Source organism: Amblyomma maculatum, chromosome 1 (genome assembly GCF_055883805.1).
Source record: "Amblyomma maculatum isolate TAMU_Amacu chromosome 1, ASM5588380v1, whole genome shotgun sequence".
Lineage (NCBI taxonomy): Eukaryota > Metazoa > Arthropoda > Arachnida > Ixodida > Ixodidae > Amblyomma > Amblyomma maculatum.
Window position 1 is genome coordinate 253,221,098 of NC_139344.1, and position 18,736 is coordinate 253,239,833.

Here is an 18,736-nt window from a genome sequence, read left to right on the forward strand (position 1 = left end):
CTGTGACTTTGTATTCTCCCTCTCTCTTTGTATTCTGGTACTGCTGCTTTTACTTCTTTTGTAGGCCACAGGATCTCTGGTTCCAGGTTGAGATACATACTTACGATTATTATTATTTTTCACTATGCGGTTATTATCCTGTGACTTTGTACTATCCCCCTACCCCCTCCTTTTAAGAATTGTCCCCCTAGATATATGCCTTATCAGGGCCCTTTGCATAGCCTGCCCTTTGCAAGGTGTATCCGCACCAAACCAGCTTAAGTGGTGACTAATCACCTACCCGACATTGTAGTTTTTCCTGGTACTGCCGCTTTTACTTCTTTTGCAGGCCAAAGAATCCCTGGTTCCATGGCTGATAAGTACATACTGAAGATTGTTTTTTTTTTTTGTTTTTTTCACTTCATGACCCACTTTCTTCTCACCCATCCTCTCCTTCCCACTCCTTCACACCCACTTTCCCTCCCCAGCTTTTCTTTGGAAACAAAAGCGTATTTAAACCCCTGCCAGTGATGATCGCTAGGCCCAGACGAAGACAAGTCCACTTGTTGAAACGGCTCATCTGGGAACTGAGGCCTACCCCATTTACCCTTGTTCAGTTCTTTTTCATACTCCGCAGGCTTCATTAACAGAATTCCAAACACTGTGGCGCCATCTAGTGGCAAAACCTGAAAGCATAACTTTCGCAGTGCTAAAGGAGGGGTGGTTTTTATTTAATGACGCAGTGGAGAGAGCGCAAAATGTAATGAATTGTGACAAGCACTCCTAGAAGAAAAAAGAACAGTGTGCACTGGCGAAAATCGGCTATATTTTGCTGACATGTAGTCACGTGAGGTACTACACCGAAGGTAATGGGTTTCTCCGCTAGATAGCACCTCAGTTTTTATTTGATTTTCAATGGAAAACTAAAATTGTAAAGCCTCTTTTTTTTTTTATATTGTAGTGCTCGATCTGTACTATATGAGGCAAGGTCTTTTCATCTCCACCATAATCTCATGACATTTTGGCCAGTGTTCTGTCCCTTTAAGCTAATCTTTGTATTATGTATCACCACAATGACTTCAGAGAGCCACCAGCAACATCAATACTGCGGATCATCACTTGACGGCAGACACTACCCACCAAAAAGCAACTATGGTTGCCCTGCCCGAGGAAAAAACGCTGCAGGAACAAAAAAGGCACTCAACCGATCCCCATAATGAAACAAAGGCAACAGTGATTATAAGAAAAAGTCACCGTTATCACCATACTAACGCTTGCATTTCAAAGAACTAAAGACATAACACACAGAATCCTACCAGCAAAACACTGCTGTCCAACAATGTTGGGCATGTACTCAACCACGGCCGCTCAATGGAGGCGCACTTGGGTGCGGCCTGTAGAGTCGCCCGGAAGAGCCGTATTGCGCCTAGTTCTCATCGCCACCGCCGCGACGCCACCGCTCCGTGACGTGTCCGGGCGGAGAGCTGCGCACAGCGGCCGTGGCTGTGCTTTCGTTTCGGCGTCCGCGCGGTCGGCGCTTGCTCAATTTAGAATTTATGAGCGGTGTTTCACACATTACGCGATGCTACATGCAAGTTTGCTATTGATAAGGTGATAGCTGCATGTCATCATCACTGGGCTTTTCCAAGTCATTCGTGAACTTCCGTTTCCAACGAGAATCGAGGCAGTCGTGCGCTTCGCTGAGTGGGCACCCATTTAGTTGTGTTTCATCTGCTGTAATAACGTATTACATATTACAATCTTGAAACTGGGACAAGGTTTGGGGCCATTTGTTCAGCGTGCACTTTTCTGGAAACTTACAATTGAGGATCTAGCGTTCAACATTATTGTTCAGCATGTTCCTCCGTTTTCACTGGACATAATATTCAAGTGGGTACCACCACCTAAACATACTAGCTAACACAAACTGTTGCAAAAGAAACAATAAAAGATAGCGAGTTCAACGACACGCCCGCAGGCTCAGGCAACTTTTTTTTTCGTTTGATTATGAAGCCGCGTGATGCACAGAAGTCACGCAAGCTTATTTTACAAGCGAAGAACTTTCCTCGAAAGAGGTTTATGTGCAAGCGTGATTTTTTCCACTGTCAGATTAATGTTGCCTGCCCAGTTGGTCAGCAGTGGTCGCATTAGTTTGGTTAAGTCCTTAGTGCGACTGCGGTCTTCTCTCTCGCAAATCAATTCCGGACATTGCACAAAATAGAGAAGGGATGAAACCAACATGCTGCACAGCTTGCTGCTTCTTCTGACCTCAGGGCACTTCATCACCTTGCTAACAAAGGTGCATGGGGATTTTCAGATACCTTAGGCGTCAATCATCAAGAATTTTGATAAGTCCACCGTTTTGCAGGAATCACAGGGCACAAAATTAATGAAAGGATGGGGACTAATAAAATAAAATTAATGACCCTCTAAAGTAAGCACTCAAAGATATTTAAACTTTGGTAATATATAAATAATGAAAACAAGGGCAGGCACTGAAAACAGAATAAATAAAAATGTTTCATGTGATTAAAAATATTCATACCTTCTCTTAGCAAAGAATTCAATTGGTGCTAACCCTATGTCAGCTGCTGGTTCACACCACACATGAATGAATCCAAGCTGACTCGAAAACTCTCTCGCAGCAGACGTGATGGCAGTGGGCAAGGTACGACTTTCATAATCACGAATGCCAAGTTTTATAGCTGCCTAATTGTTGACAGGTGCATTTGCGGACTTTGATGCTTGCAAGATGCCAACCTGTGCAAAGCATGGCAAAATGTGTGTAATCTCAGTCGATATTCTTTTTTTCACTAGTGGTACCTTCAATATTTTCTCCGAGGTGAAAACTGCAGCACTTGCGTCAACAATGTCGTTCCCGTCATTGAATTACCTTTGGCTGCTAAAAAGCGATACTACAGGCCCGCTGTTGGGGACTTGCTTTAGGACGTATCGGAAGCTGAAAATAAGATTCGGTTAAATGCAATGCACTAGTAAGGCACACAGAAGACATTGTTGTAAGATACTTGATGTGATCAAGAAGGTACTTAATTAGCGCCACTGTTGACCTGGTTGTCTTGATTGTTGCTTCGTACGTTTGCTTGGTTAGCCTTTGACTTGCCTCCTTGGACCTTAATGTCTTCGATATGGCAAAGTCCAAATCTAACCAAGAGAGCCACTTGTCATCTGACAAATAGAGCGGCTCCTCTTGGCGTCTTCATGGCTTCACTGATGTGATGTTGTGCAAGGCATACCATTTTTATATCATTGTCATAAACGTGATCGTGGCGGAGCTATCTTGAAACTGACATGCTTTAGGATGTCTCTGGGGGTTGTCCAGAAGGAAATGAAGTGTAGCTATAACAAGTGGGGAAACTATATCTATTGGCCTGCGCACCTTCATTTTTTTTCAAGGTTGTTTGGCTCAACATGAGTCCGCGTGAGTTACTTAACTTGTAATGTGGGAACTTCGGGAACACGGAGGGGATGGCTGGAGGAAGCAGGATCTTCAGTTTTATGTTCTTCCTGTAATCGTCACCTGCGAAGTACAGTGAGCATACCAGTGACTTGTCACTCGGCTCCCACCGGCTTCCTTTTCCGTCCTAGCCCTCCCGCGATATGTTTTTCAGCCATGCTGCTTGATGTTGTGAATCGCATGGGAACTCATGGTAAACGATCTTCAAATCTTTTCTTGCATTCGTGGTGCACAGCGGCACACAGTAGTTGCCTGGCATGGTGCTGCATACGCTTAGGACGCTGTTGACACAGGCACCGATGACACACATGCAGAACTGTCAGAACCACGCGGTTATGCTGCGCAGTCAAAACGAAAGCACGTGCCAACACAGCCAGCGTGCTCCTTCCGCGTCGTCTGCTCGTCCATGACGGCGGCGCCTCGTCATGGAGTGGTGGCGCCCCCACGAAGAATGACGGCGGAAACTGTAACTTCTCCCAATACGCGCTTCCCCAGCCATTGAGGCGCGACGCGACGGGCTGCACCAAGTGCGCCTCCATTGAGCGGCCGTGACTCAACACTCACGCCAACACATATATCCTCAGTGTAACAAGCATAATTTATTTCATGCGACTTTTCAATCCTAGGCACACCACACACCCTGCGCATAATTTCAACACATAATATGACTGAAAATGATGCTTTGTGAAATAACAATGACTTATAGAATGTGATAAACACTCAAATGTGCGACTAAAAAAGATCTGCACATGTACAAAAAAAAAGGTGTGCAGTTTGCTGCAAGAAGCTCACATGCAAACCTTTGTTATGAAAATGCATCCAGGACTGCAAAAACTGCATTTCTTTCATAAACAAGCACAAAACAGTGGCTTAAAAAATGTGACATATATTGGCCCAATTTTACATAATTCTTCCATAAAAGATGAAAAATAGGACATGAGAGAGATACACTTTACATAATTAAAATTTCATCGAATGTCAACATAAGACATTCACTAGTTTGGGCAATTAAAACGAAAAAATTAGGGGGACGCTCAAGCCTCGCCCTAAGGGCAGATGCGATAGCGCTTTAAAACGAGTACACACCAAAATTTCTTTGTATATTCTGTCTATAGAATGATGCGCCGCACATTATCAAACATGACTAGCCAGGTGGATTTCTTCTCCCATGCAGTTTTGCTTCTGGTTTCAACCACCGAAAAATACATCACAGACGCACTGGCGTCATGTGAGGCGTGCAAAAATTGCAATATTTTTCGCTGCTCTGTTATTTTACTTAGCAAGAATGCTTACGCAAGCCTGCTCAGAAGTTAAGATAACGATTGAATAAGCACCGAATATATGTTTTCTTCATCGCTCACATGAACAAAGCATGTGCATGACATCACAGCTATTGCTCAAAAGCTGAAACAGAAACCGTGGAAACGGAAACCGAAACTGCATTAGAAAAAATTTAATTATAAATTATTTATCCAAGGTAATTGACTTCCATGAAGTAATTCATGTATACTATAGTCTTGCACACTATTAGAAAGAAAAACATGTGTCAAAAAATTTTGCTGTGTCCACTCCTTTAAAACCGCCTTTTCATTATGCAAAATTTTAAACAAATTTTTAATGTTGGTTTGTGGGGCAAGGAAGGCAGAGTATCTGTCTCACTTCTCAGTGGATACCTAAAGTTGCTTAATGGCATACAAATGGAGGTACATATGTAGTCAGTTTATTCCCTATTGCAAAGTAGTCTCCAACTTTACTAGCAAAATAATGCAAAATGGGAAGCAAAGTGGTATGACATCCCCCTGAACGTTACACAAAGAACGGTTGCATCCTAATTTTGATAAGCCCCGCCGCAGTGGTGCAGTAGTTAGGGCGCTCGATCACTGTGCCCAAAGATGCCGGATCAAATCCTGTTTACTGCGGCCGCTTTTCGATTGAGGTGAGGAGCAAGGCACCCGTGTGCTGTGCGATGTCATATACATGCTTACGAACTCCAAGTAGTCAAAACTTCCAGAGCCTTCTACTACAGCGTCTCTCATACTCTCATAGCCTGAGTGACCTTGGGACGTTAAATCCCACAAACCAAACCAAACAATTTTGACAAAAAATCATGTGCATATTTTTCTGTCATGTTTTTTCATGCTGACAGTGATGCCTTTTCGATGAAATGAGCTGTAAACACTATCACGTAATAAGAGGAATGTCCAAGAAATAATGCCTAGGGATGTGCAAATACACTCGAGTTGGATAACAAGTTCTTCAATTACTTGATTCATGAATCGAATACCTAGTATTCAGAAGACTGAATACTCAATATATATGCGACAGGCTTGGCGCTGATGTAGGGAAAACAAGATGCAGTGAACTCTCGCTAATTCAAATCCCGCCAATTCAGAAATTCGAACAGAGAGCGTAGTCCTAGCTGATGCCCATGTAAAGCAATAACGTCTGACAACCATCCATTTGGACAGAAGGTTGCAACAAAGAGTGACTTGGGAATCTAGTGGTCATCCAAATAGACCTCCCTGAAGATAAATTGCTTGGAAAAGTGGGGCCCGCGCACCTCAAGCGCGCACTCTGCAGCAGGTGCAACAATGATCGGAAACCTTCCCTAGCCGAAATATAGCCCAGCAACATAGCTTCAGTTTTGCTTTTCTTAAATTCACACCATCCCACTGCTGCCGTCGGGCATGTGCATCGACAAGAAACACTGCTTCGAACACTGCTTTGCATGTCACTGAGCTTTTAGCTCTATTTTGGGATGGCGCCATGTCGTTCAAACACCTACACATATTGCGCTGTATTATGTACACGTGCTTCCTCTATGTTTCACATACGCTGGTCCATCACATTTTGAAGGTGCTTCACTGCGCATGTCTCACACCACAGTCCGCTTGGTGAAGCATCCTCAAAACGTGCCAGGGCCAAGCACTTGACGAAATGTTGTCAACACTTAGCTATCATCTTGTCAAGGTTGTGCCCATTTTCAAATCCGGTGATCATTCTTTAGCACTAAATTATCCACCAATTTCATTAACTAGCACGATTTGTAAACTCATTGACACGTGTTTCATTCGCAGGCATTTAACCTTTTAGAGCAACACAACATCATCTTTAAATACCAATACAGCTTTCGCGAAGGGTACTCATGCGAAACGCAAGTCTCTAGTTTTATCCAAGATCTTCATTCACCTGTTGATGCTGGTATTCAAGTTGACTCAATATTTCTTGATTGATAGGGTAACTCACAATCTGTTATTAACTAAATTAACACTTCTTAATATTCACCCTCTTGTTATTTCATGAGTCAAAGATTTTCTCTGTTCTAGGTTTCAGTTTGGGCTTAAACTGAACATTAAAAAGACAAAGATCATGGCATCTTGCCCTATCAAGTCCTGGAGCATCAATGGACAAGAAGTGGAAGCTGTGACAGATTTTCTGTTCTTGGGCTCCAAGGTTACCTCGGAAGGAGACTGCAGCCATGAAATTAGGAGACGCCTGCTTCTGGGAAAGAGAGCAATGGTTAGCCTTGACCGCCTAGTAAAGAGCAGAGACATTAGTCTGCCAACCAAGATCCGTATAACTCGTGCTATGGTCTTTCCAGTTGTGATGTATGGATGCGAGAGTTGGACTGTGAAAAAGGCTGACCGCCGAAGAATTGACGCGTTTGAATTGTGTTGCTGGCGAAGACTCTTGAGAGTTCCTTGGACTGCCAGAAGATCAAATCAGTCGATATTGTCGACCATAAACCCTGACTGCTCATTGGAGGGTCAAATTTTAAAGTTAAAGCTCAGCTACTTTGGTCATCTGATGAGAAGAGAGGAGTCGCTGGAGAAAGATTTGATGTTGGGAAAGGTTGAGGGTCGTCGGAAAAGGGGTAGGCAGCGAACGCGTTGGTTAGATGGCATCCTCGAGGCACTGCAGATGAAGTTATGTGATGTTAGGAAGATAGTGAGAGACCGGAAAGCGTGGCGTGACATGGTCCATAGGGTCACGAAGAGTCGGACACGACTGAACGACTAAACTGAAACTGAGGTTTCAGTTTACCACTGTCGATAACCATAATTCGTCCCTTAGCCATGGCATTCCACAAGGAAGCGTGCTTCGCCCCTTACTTTTCTTGATATACCCAACCGAGTATCTTCCCGAATCACTTTTCGCAGACGATTGAGTGATTTACCGCAAAATTTATACTAACGAAAATCGCCTGGCCCTTCAATCAGACCTCGACACAGTAACAGCATGGTGCTCTACTTTGCTTATGCAACTTACCTTTCTAAAATAATATTTGTCTTTTACTAACCAAATGTCCAGATTTAACAGCGTATTCTTTAAATAACCCTCCAGTTGAGTTGGTAACCACGCATAAATATTTTGATCTTCCCCTTCTTCCAGATCTAACATGGAACTACTATATTAACCTTATTCTTGCATCCGCTAAACGGTCTTTAGGTCTCTTAAAACATAATTTAAAGAACGCTCCCTCCCACCTCCGTTTACGTGCTTACATCACTCTTCGACCTAAATTTGAATATGGTTCGGCTATTTGGGACCCTCACCAAGCATACTTAATGACATCGAATCATTGCAGAATCGCACAGTTCGTTTTATCTTCTCATAGCAGCATCACAACCTTGAAGAAATGCACCGATCTTCATAATGACTTTTCTTTGCCTTCTTCCATTTTTGACTGCCGCGACCATCCATGTTAAGTGCTTGTCATGTAATACATCTAACTATGCACATTCTTTCATACAACGTACTATGACAGGAACGCTCTGCCTTCACATGTTGCCACCGTCACTGATGCGAATAAATTTTATAATCTATTAGTTGCAACTACCTCTGCTTACACTTTTTACCAGTGCATTAGGTTTCTTTCTTGCATTTCTGTTATTGATGATTCGCACTTTATTTTCATGCCGTTGTTTGTGAGACATTGTATAACTTATATCAACATTACTGTCTGCTGCTCTGTTCATGTTTGTTTTTTCCTTTAAGCTTCGATGTTTTGTATTTTTGCAAATATTCATATGCTTTTATCTGTTCCGTTGTAGTTTCTTGTAATTGTGGTTTGTTTACTTTTGATTGCATGCCTGTATCTCCCCCCTTGTAATACCCTTGAACTGAGGGCCCTTATAGGTATGTTGTATAAATAAATAAATAAATAAATAAATAAATAAAATAAATATAAATCTCAAATGCTTAGGCATCCATATTCCAAGCATCAGTAGATAAAATTACTGTAAAGCAAACAATTCTTTGCAGTCAATTAGGGACATTAGACAGTTTAAACTTTAACATAATTCGGACATTTGCCTTGGTTCCAAGTTCGCTCACTTGAATCATGGAAGTGCTGCACAACGCGTGCCCCAATATACAATTGGACGCAGTAAACCACGCTGAAGCAGTCTGCGCAAGCCACCAAATTACTCCGCAGCCCTCCAATACGGCTCCTCTTTCTCTCTTTCCACTTTCATTCCTGCAGTCCTCCCTTCCCTTAAAGGCAGAATGAAGGCTCCCTGAAGGCACTCAACTAGTTCGATATTCACACTATTTGATATTCGATTCAATATTTGCATTTTTTATTTATCTGGTTTGATATTCAAGTTACTATTTGGTATTTGCACACCCCCATTTTTTTTTCTTAACACTGTTCATTCAAAATTTATAAAATTAACAATAATACATCTGCATAAGCGTTCAACCTATTATTACTTTTTGCTGCAAGCTGTGTCAACGTGTATGGCTTTGCACGCCTTTGTGAACAAAGGTATGCGCGCCTGCTTTGCACCAGTCTTTTTATTCGCAATGCCAACACGGGCGATAAGTATGTTTATGTTCAGACCAGCCTGAAAACAAAAGCAGCAACTGCCAAATTTGTCTGCACTGTTCTTCCCCATCCTCCTTACAGTCCTGACTTGGCGCCACCTGACTTTCACCTTTGCACTTCATGGATGCAGATTTGAGAATGACAGCATCATTTGTACTGCCAGGATAGGGCGAAACCAGAAGTAAAAAATCAAAAAATCTGGGGGACACATGAAGTTCACCTTAAGGGTATGATGCAATAACATTAAAGGACCCCTGAATCCACAGGCCCCTGACGTCACACAGCTATCTAGTTATTTATTTAATAATACTACCTGCAGCACCACAAAGGCATTATTTCAGGGGGGGATGCACAACAAAATAAAGTATTAAAAGTGTCATAGTCAGTTGATAAGCCACTAAAAAAGCACAAAGAACAGCCTGATATGCAGAAAAATATAAACACATAAGCTTCTGCTTGTTCCATACAGATATAGTTCTCATAAGTGACAGTTTACATTTGATTTCACACACCTAAGAAACATAACATATCAGACAAAGGTGGCAGCTGAACATAAGAGTTATCAATTCTGATTCTGAAGTAAATGCAGTAATTTCCAACCAAAGGAGATTTTCATTTCTAAAACATCATGTCGGAAATTGTAGTAATTGGTGACGAAATGGGCTACACGGTTTTGTACACATTCTAAGGCATCCAATAGTGTATTCATGCACAGATCCTATACTGCTCTGGCATAATCAAGAATTCTAGAGATCTGCATTAGGTACAACAGTTCTTTTATATTTACTGGCGCATTATACAAATTTCACTGGATGAAATTCAATGACCTGGATGCTTTGCCTAATAACATATTCAACACAGGTTCCTCAAGTGAGGTCCTCTCCGAAATGCACACTAACATACTTAATTCAGAGGAGTGTAGAGGTGGTTCTAGCAAGAATTGTTTCGAATAATGCCATTACAATAGATTAAAATCAACAGTGGTCCTAAAACGAACTCCTGAGGTACACAGGATGTAATATGTGCAGACATCAACCCATTTGTTACTTTAGCACACTGCTTTTTAACCCAGTCAAACAAACAAATCACGATGGCATAGAGGTAGCACTTCTGACTTTCGACATGGGTTGCAGGTTTGATTCCACCACCTGAACACCATACAAATTTTCTATTAAGTGACGTCGTTATGAGTAATGCCATGAATATGTCTCGATTCCTCTTTACCAACCAGTATCTTTCATCGCTGGTGCAAATCCACATAAATTGAAAAGTAACATAGGTCCGCCAGATATGCGGCTGTAATATTTGTACAAACTTTCATAAATTGTCAATCAACAGTACTCAAATAAAAAAAAAAAGGGGGGGGGGGGGGGGGGCACTGTATCTTGTGAACACTCCTTGTACAAATAATATCCGCCTGTCATCATTCTACAATGATTAGTTTGAGACACCCCTCAAGAGACTGAGAACTAGTAAGCCCTGGCCTGCGAAAAACAGGCATAAACTAATAATAAAGAATGAATCCATTCACTGGACAACAACTGTTCTTTGACACACACATAGGTGAAAAAAAATTCAGAGGGCACTAAACTCCACTTTAAAGGTATGATGTAATAGCATTAATGGGTCCCCGAGGTCCTCTTTGCATTTTTGCAAACATGGACACTGTTTCTTAAAATCTAGTTTGAATGAAACAGCGTTTAGGGCCAATTAATGCAGAAAATCTGGCATTGCCGCTGTTGTAGGCGTGAGTAAAAAAATAATGGGCAATCCTCTGAAAGGTGGTTATTGGCAAACCCCATGTCTAAGCACAGATTGGCCAGCAGATTGTGTGATGCCACAAGACCACATAACATGGCCAAGCTGAGAGCTGCCAGGGTTCACTTACCAGGATGACATGGTAAGTGAACCCTCTGTGAAATTTAAATCTCGAGTAAAACATGCTACTATTCTGAATCTACACAGGCATGTTTGTATAGCTTCTTTAAAGCGAGGCTTTTATCAATGTCGGGTGGCCTTTCACATTACGTGGAAGCTTACAACTCTGTGCTTATGAGCCGTAAGCTTCCAGGTTTCATTCAAGTCCTTCCTGCATAAAGAAACGATATACAGAACCGTGTATAAAATTTATACTGAATTTTTCTATAGGTACACGCTTCTGTGCAATTCTAGTTTAATGTTATTTCAAATATCATGTGAATTCTGAAATAAGGTGAACAATGTTTGCTATTTTCTAATTTCCCAATTCATCTTTTTTTTTCACTGATCAGATATTCAATATTCAAAGGCATTTTTTTTTCTCATATTCGTATTCGATTCATATTTGAAAATTTCAATATTTGTACACCCTTAGCACTGAATAGACATGCACTAGAAAAAGAGAACAGCCGTATGTGCTACTATAGTTTTTCACATTCCCTACCCATACACTACAGAAGAATACTGATGGGCAGATGACAAGAGGTATGGTAACAGAAGAGCATGTGGTCTTGCTGTGTTTTCACGGCAACGCTGCCTATTAAATAAATATTAATCTTACAATCAAATGGCTCAGCAGATGACAAAAACAAAATCTGCCAGAGACCATGCAGCCAGCTTGTGCAAATGCATGTTGGCTAGCTGTGCGATGACACTGCATGTCAAAGATCCCCAGGTGGTACTAATTATTCCAGTGCCCTCCACTATAGCCACTGCTTAACCTCTTGCTTCTTTCACACCCACCTTCCTCCCTCCCCTCAAAGTGTGCTTGAGGTGTCCACCAAGATATGAGACTGTTTACTGCACCTCTTATTTTCAAAAAGCGATTTTGAAGCACAAAGCAGAGTCCAGCTGTCAGCATCACACTATGTACTTTCACACACACTCCACATGCTTGCACTCGTGCAGCATGGCTGTTGCATCAGTTCATTGAGGAAATTCAAATGAGTTGAAATATAAAAGGCAGTTGAAGACAACAAAATAAGAAGACGATTTCGGCTGGCATAACACATCCTTGCCTTGTCCTTTTTCTGGTGAGCGAACACACTTCACCAGAGGTATCCAGTGTACAGATTTCTTTGGACGCAAACAGCAGAGTTAAAATGTGAATGCATAACTCACCCTAACCAGAAACGTTTTCATCCAACATGAGGCTTAATTTTTTTTCACTGTGAACTGAAGCATGCTGCTTAATTGAAGAGCATTTTGACTTTGAATGCCCCGACCGGCAGTAATGTAAAGCATTTAAACCTGTACACAGCTTAGTTTGCTGAATGTCAAGTAAATGCTAAAGCTAAATGCAAAATAACCTGAACGCTGTTCACATTCAGAAGAGTAAAACTGCCAAAATATTCATTGTGCTGATTCTTGTAGAAACACGACAGCGCTGATGGACTCACCATGGAGCTTTTCAGTTCCAGAACAGTGAAACCGAAATACAACAGCTATGTGCACAACACCTTACCAAAAGTCAATGGGAATGTTGCATCCACAGGAGAATGTAAAAGAAACGTGTCCAGGACACTGCTCACATTTTCGTATTTAAGTTGCATCAGTCAACTACAGTCGAACCCGGATATATCGAACTCGAAGGGGATCGTGAAATAGTTCGATATATCGATAATTCGATATACAAAAATCGGCTTGTGACGGCACTTACGATGACAAAAAACAATACCGCATGTGTCGCGTAATCAACCCACTCGCATAATGAACCCACCCTCCACTTTTGCACCAGAGAATTTTAAAAAAAAATGCGTTAAGACCAGCTCGCTCACATGCAAGCGATTGAGCGATCTCAGCGACGAGCGGCAGTGACAGAACGAAAAATTTCAAACTTGTTGGAACTGCGTCCCTCTTGCCGCTCGAGCCACCGCGGCAGCTCAATACAAGGTTTCTGTGTCGCAGCGGCAGAAACCGCGAGCGTTTTCGCTTGCATGTGGATGGAGCGCCTCACTCCGTTTCGGTCGTCGCATCCACAGCTCATTTCTTGGCAGCGTACCAAGATGCTGCGCAGTGATAACGTCAGGGTGCTTTTATCTTTTTATAGCTGCTCCGGTGGCGGGGAGCGAACTTGGCAGAGTGCCCGTGATGGCTTGATTGCACAAGCCTGGTTCGATTTATCACGCCGCGCGTGGGGGGCGGGCGTCATGATCGCAGCAGCAGACCGCGTGCTTCCGTTGATTCATACATGCAAAGATAAACGGCTCCCGCCAAAAAGACAAAAAAAAAAGCCTGCCGCTTCTTAACATCCGTAGCCGCCATATCTTACGCCTACGTCGCGCGTACAGCACAACGATAAAAAAGGATGACTCTCGCAAAAAAAAAAAAAAAAGAAAAGAAAAAGAAAAGAAAAAAAGAAAGAAAAACAGAGAGAGCTGCCGCTTCTTAACGTCCGCAGGCGCCTTACCATAGCCACGTCAGCCGCCGCGCGCAGAGGGTTCGCAACACACGCTGGAGAAAACATCCGACGTCTGTCTGAAAACGGGCTGAGCTGGCTTGGCGCATGCGTAGCGCGTGCTGAAGGAGAGAGATAGCTCGGCAAAAGAATGGGCACACCCACGCACATGGCTTGCAAACGTCATGTGTTGGCGCGCGGGAAACGATAACTGCAGATGTGCGCGCCTTTGGGGAATGGGCGCGGCGCTGTCCAGAACTGTCCCCTCTCCTTACTTCCGCGCGTGACTTGAAAATGTCACGCGGCAAACGGCCAAGGGTGATGCGATAGTCTTTGGGGAAGGCACACTTTCCAGTGCGTGTAGCGGAGTTCGATATATCGAACGACCGGTGAAATTGAGTTCGATATATGACGCGGCTTTCCTATACTTTTTACATGGGATTTTCAAGGGGATATTCCGTGAGTTCGATATAACCAAAATTCGATATATCCGGGTTCGATATAACCGGGTTCGACTGTACTATGCATTCAGTTGCGATCTGCTTCAACCCCAACACAGTGTTGCGCATCTCTTACAGCAGCTTCTGACATGACTCGGCCAGCAAGCATATGCCCAGCAATACCGTGCAACTACTTTGTCCTTTTCATGTTATTATCAAATCAAATAGTTGGACATATCTTTGCAGAAGTCCAGACCCCCTTTTGCCAGCTGTGCTTTATTGAAAAATTTAGAATGTAGTTTAAAGATAACAGTCCTTGTAAATACAGTTGACCCCAGACATATCGAACTCATTTATAGCAAAGCACTTATTGCAAAATAGTTAGGTACATTGGTGGTTCAACACAAATTTCACATATCAACAGATGAGCATCTTTGCAACTCAGTAGTGTAAATAAGGTGCACCAGTGGCCGCACTGCTCGTGTCCTGTGGCACATGGCACAAGTTTCCCCGAATACAGGGCTCACATCAAATATGCTGCAGAGAGGGTTTTTGGAAAAACCCTCTGTCCATCATAAGAGCTCCAATTTTGCCACACAAATTCGCTCCGTGACAAAAATTAGTCCGCTGTTAAGGCTTTTCTGGCGTTGTAAATTAAAAGGTAACCATACGAATAAATTATAAAACCAAGAATTTCGATACCTTTAACTCGTTTGGTTAGTCAAACACCTAAAACTGATTCTGTTTACTGTTTAGCGGGTAATACACACACCACATACTATGCCACACAATTTGCAACTGTTATTTTTTAATTTTTTTTTAGTTGTATCCTACTACAGTTTACAGTAAATGCAATAGCAATAATAAATTTAAGTACAGTTGATTTCTGCATTACCATCAGCAGCGAAGCAGGCCACATGAGAGCTACCACACAGCTAGACTGGCTTTCTCGCATGACAGCAGTGTCGTATTGAAAACAAGCCTGCCAGGCTGAAAGCCACCTCCGAGTGAACTCGACACACACTTCATTCAGAAAATGGCGCTGCCACGATCAGACAACTAATCGTGGCAGCCCCATTAGAAAAAAGAACGTCCCCTGCAGTGACACAGTGTGCAGTTCGTTATTTCAGGTGTTTTGCTGAACAGGAGTTCAATAAATGTGAACAATACTGCCATACATTTAGATGGGATTTTTAACTGCACATTCTGACAGTTCGATGTAAGCAACAATTTGATATATCCGGGATCAGCTGTGCTAAATTCACATTTTTTATTGTTGGGGTTTGCTCCCCCAACCAAAAATATGACCCCCCCCCCCTCCCCCCTTTCTGAAAAAAATAAAATAAAAATAAAGGCCCAAGCATACAGTAAATAACTTAGATGACTTAACTTTATGCATTGTGATAACACTGCCCTTGTGCATGAAAGCCAAGTGTGCTGTTTGTCCCTGTTGCAAAACGTTTCTCATATTAGGGGTTATGTACATACTGTCCAAATTTGAGTATACAAAAGAACAGCACTGGCTTGGCTAGACCGTCCTGGGCAGGGCAAGACTTCATTTTATTTTATTCAAACTCACCATTTGGGATGCGACCATTCAAACATGAAAACAATAAGGAATGCATACACACAATGTGGCTAGAATTTCAAAGTCTGTACACTTGCACACTGCACGTTAAAACCATGCTAGGCACGCCTTCAAACCACTTGTTGCCCTCAACACAAGGGACAAGAAATCATGTAAAAGAAGAAAAAAACCTGTACAAATATGGCAGTTCCCTTGCACACACCACTAGTATCCTCGCAGTCCATTGTAGATTTTTGTCTTGCTCTCTTCTTTAAGTATCTTCTTAATGGCTGAAAAGAAAGACAGAAAATTAAGATGACGCTTAAGCTTTGCCTTACATGATGGTGCCTCTGACACTGTCTTTTCATTGAAAGACTGGCACAGAGTTTTGCAAAGAGATGTCTTTACAGCTGGTTTGATTTTGGGAGAAGGAAGATGCGGTACCAGTCTCACTTCTCGAAAGACACAATAGACAGCATACGAGTGGAGGTGTGTACATATATCGGCAGTTAGAATCCATATCACAAGGTTGCCTCCAAATTGACTAGCAGATACATGCTAAGTAGAAAGTGCAATCGTATGACATCATCCTGAATGCTGCAAAATAAATAGTTGCATCATATATTTTGGACCAATCATATGCCTATTTTTTCCAACAAGTTATTCTTAATTATAGGTTAGTTACAGCGATGGAAAAAGCAATGTCTTTTCAATCGAACAAGCTGGACGCGCTTCACGTAATATATTAAGTGAGGGCTAGTATCAAGGACCCAGAACTGTTAATAACACAATAAAAAAAAAAAAAAGTCTAAAATATTTACTCCGAGACAGATACGAATACCAGTATGATTTTTTTTTTTTTTAATTCTTTATGAAATGAAATAAAAAAAATATATTTTTTGAGTGGTAATATAAGCAGGCTTACTCCCATTCGCTTTCGTATAACCACTGTAGCTGTGTTATCATACTGTTATTTAGTTGCGCTATGTATGCATTGTGCACATTATAGACCACGTTTTGCTGTTGGTTTAGTTGTGAATGCCCACCCCTCATGTAATCCACAGTTATCAGTAAAACAAACACACTTGATAAAGGAAGGGAATGACGAAAACAGCGCTTACAAACGGGACAGAAGAAAAGGACCAAACACATGCGCTGACTAGCAACCACTAGGTTTACAGTCGTGCCCCGTTAATATGACCCCCGTTAATATTGAACGGCCCGAATTATGAACAGTTTTTCTGGGGACGAAACTTTTTCAGTGTATTTATGCCTCGTTAATATGGAAACTCGCTGTCTGGGCAATGGACAGGGAAAGAATGCACATGGCCCACTTGGGCCCATGTATTTTTGTCTCTGTAATATGGACAGCACTTGAAAAAAAGCAGAGGAGTCCGAACGCAAGTTAATGAAGGGCATGCCCCTCACGAACCTACGCGACAGCCGATACGGCCGGATGCCTGAACAAGTCCTGTGGGGTTAAAGAACCGAAGCGGGCATGTCGCCGTGTTAGAGGGCGGGAGCGCAAGAGTGGAGAGGAAACGTACACAGCAAACCGAGGGTCGGCATAAGAAAGACCCCGAAAGGGGGAACCAGGAGATTTCTGGGAGCAGCGGCAGTGCTGCCGCAGTCGGGACAAACAGCAACATGTGGTTGCAATAAATTCTGTTGAATGTGAACCGAGAGGCCGGTAAAAGCGTAAGAAAGAAATTACAGAAAGAAAGACAAGTGCCTACAGTGGCGGCGGGAACTGAAGTTTTCTTTCCCGAAGCACAGTATCTGTTCCATGAAGCCGTTAACATTTTTCGATGAGAGTTAAGACACGCTCCCAAAGTAGGGCGACAAAAGAAAGGCGATGCACGAGCACGCAACCGAGACCGGGTGTCCCGTCCTGAACGCGCTTCCCTCTCATGCTCCTGGTTTTCGTCCCTGTTGCACTGCCAAACTGCTACATTTTGCACCTCAGGCGGTCCGCATGTCTGCTTTGCTTTAAGTCAACGATGCAGCCTTGACAAGGTCTGAGCTCTTTGTAGTCAATTAGCCGTCGTTCTAAACTGTACTTCCACTTGCAGTGTTTGTTTTATAGGAACACAAAGAAACGACGCCAAGAAGATGGGATGTTTGATAGCACTCTGCATAGCAGCTTGCCAGCTTGACTCCCTCGCTTCCTTACGTAAACAGTATACAAGGCAAAAAAGAGAGAATCAGAAGAACGGAAAGGCAGAAAGGTTAACTAGGCAAGAAAGTGCAAGCATCAGGAGCCTGTAACCCTCAACTTCAGTCAGGATTTTGGCATGGCGGGAGTTAAACGCAAAAGAACAGAGCTGAACGTAGGCGCGAAGCAAGCAATCTGTGAATACAAGCGACAAAAGCCATCTCAGTCAATCCAAGCCGTGAGGGAGTAGTATCGACAGCTCGGCTGTTTCCTCATCTCAGAAGAATCTCAAGCAGCTACTTAGCGGCTACTTTGGTCAGTGACGAGGCCATTTTGGAGGCGGCGGTGAGTAGAGAATCAGACTCTGATTCATCGGCCAGTGAGGAGTTCGTGCTCGAAAGTTCGACCATCATGTGTGTCATGGTACGTGAGTCGCTTCAGACTGCACGACAATTTTTCAAAGACAATAATGATAAGAATAATGCACTCAAAATTGCCGGTGTCCTGCCAAAGAGTCCAGTGCACACAGTTATCTACAAAAGCAGTCATTAATTACAATTATTTTTTCTCAATAAAATCCTTTTCGTTTTTATTCATGACTCGTTATTATGGATGACTCGCTTTATGGACAGTTTTAGTCGGAAACCATATTAACGAGGCACGACTGTATTGCGAAAAGATGCAAGCAATATATAGTGAAAGGGTGAGCAAAACACAGAAAAAACATCTGGTGGTGCAATCATACATGCGACATATATATGTCAGGCTATCAAAAAAAAAAAAAAAAAAAGCCAGAGACTTAGAAATGCCGGCATCTTGGGAATAAAGCCACCGATGGTTCGCTGTGAATGTGAAATGCATCTGATATCAAGCGTGAGGTATGATCTCTATGCTTGACAATGATTGTTGTCTTAT

General features: G+C 42.5%; 1 protein-coding gene across 1 annotated transcript in view; it reads right to left on the reverse strand.

The window, feature by feature from the left end:
- Positions 1-4,033: 4,033 nt before the first annotated feature.
- shv (DnaJ heat shock protein family member shriveled) overlaps positions 4,034-18,736 on the reverse strand; it is a 46,124-nt gene continuing 31,421 nt past the window's right edge. Inside the window, exon 8 of the mRNA XM_084590867.1 lies at positions 4,034-15,956. Coding sequence (XP_084446993.1) covers positions 15,892-15,956 — 65 coding nt within the window. The 3' untranslated portion in view covers positions 4,034-15,891. The remainder of the gene's footprint in view (positions 15,957-18,736) is intronic.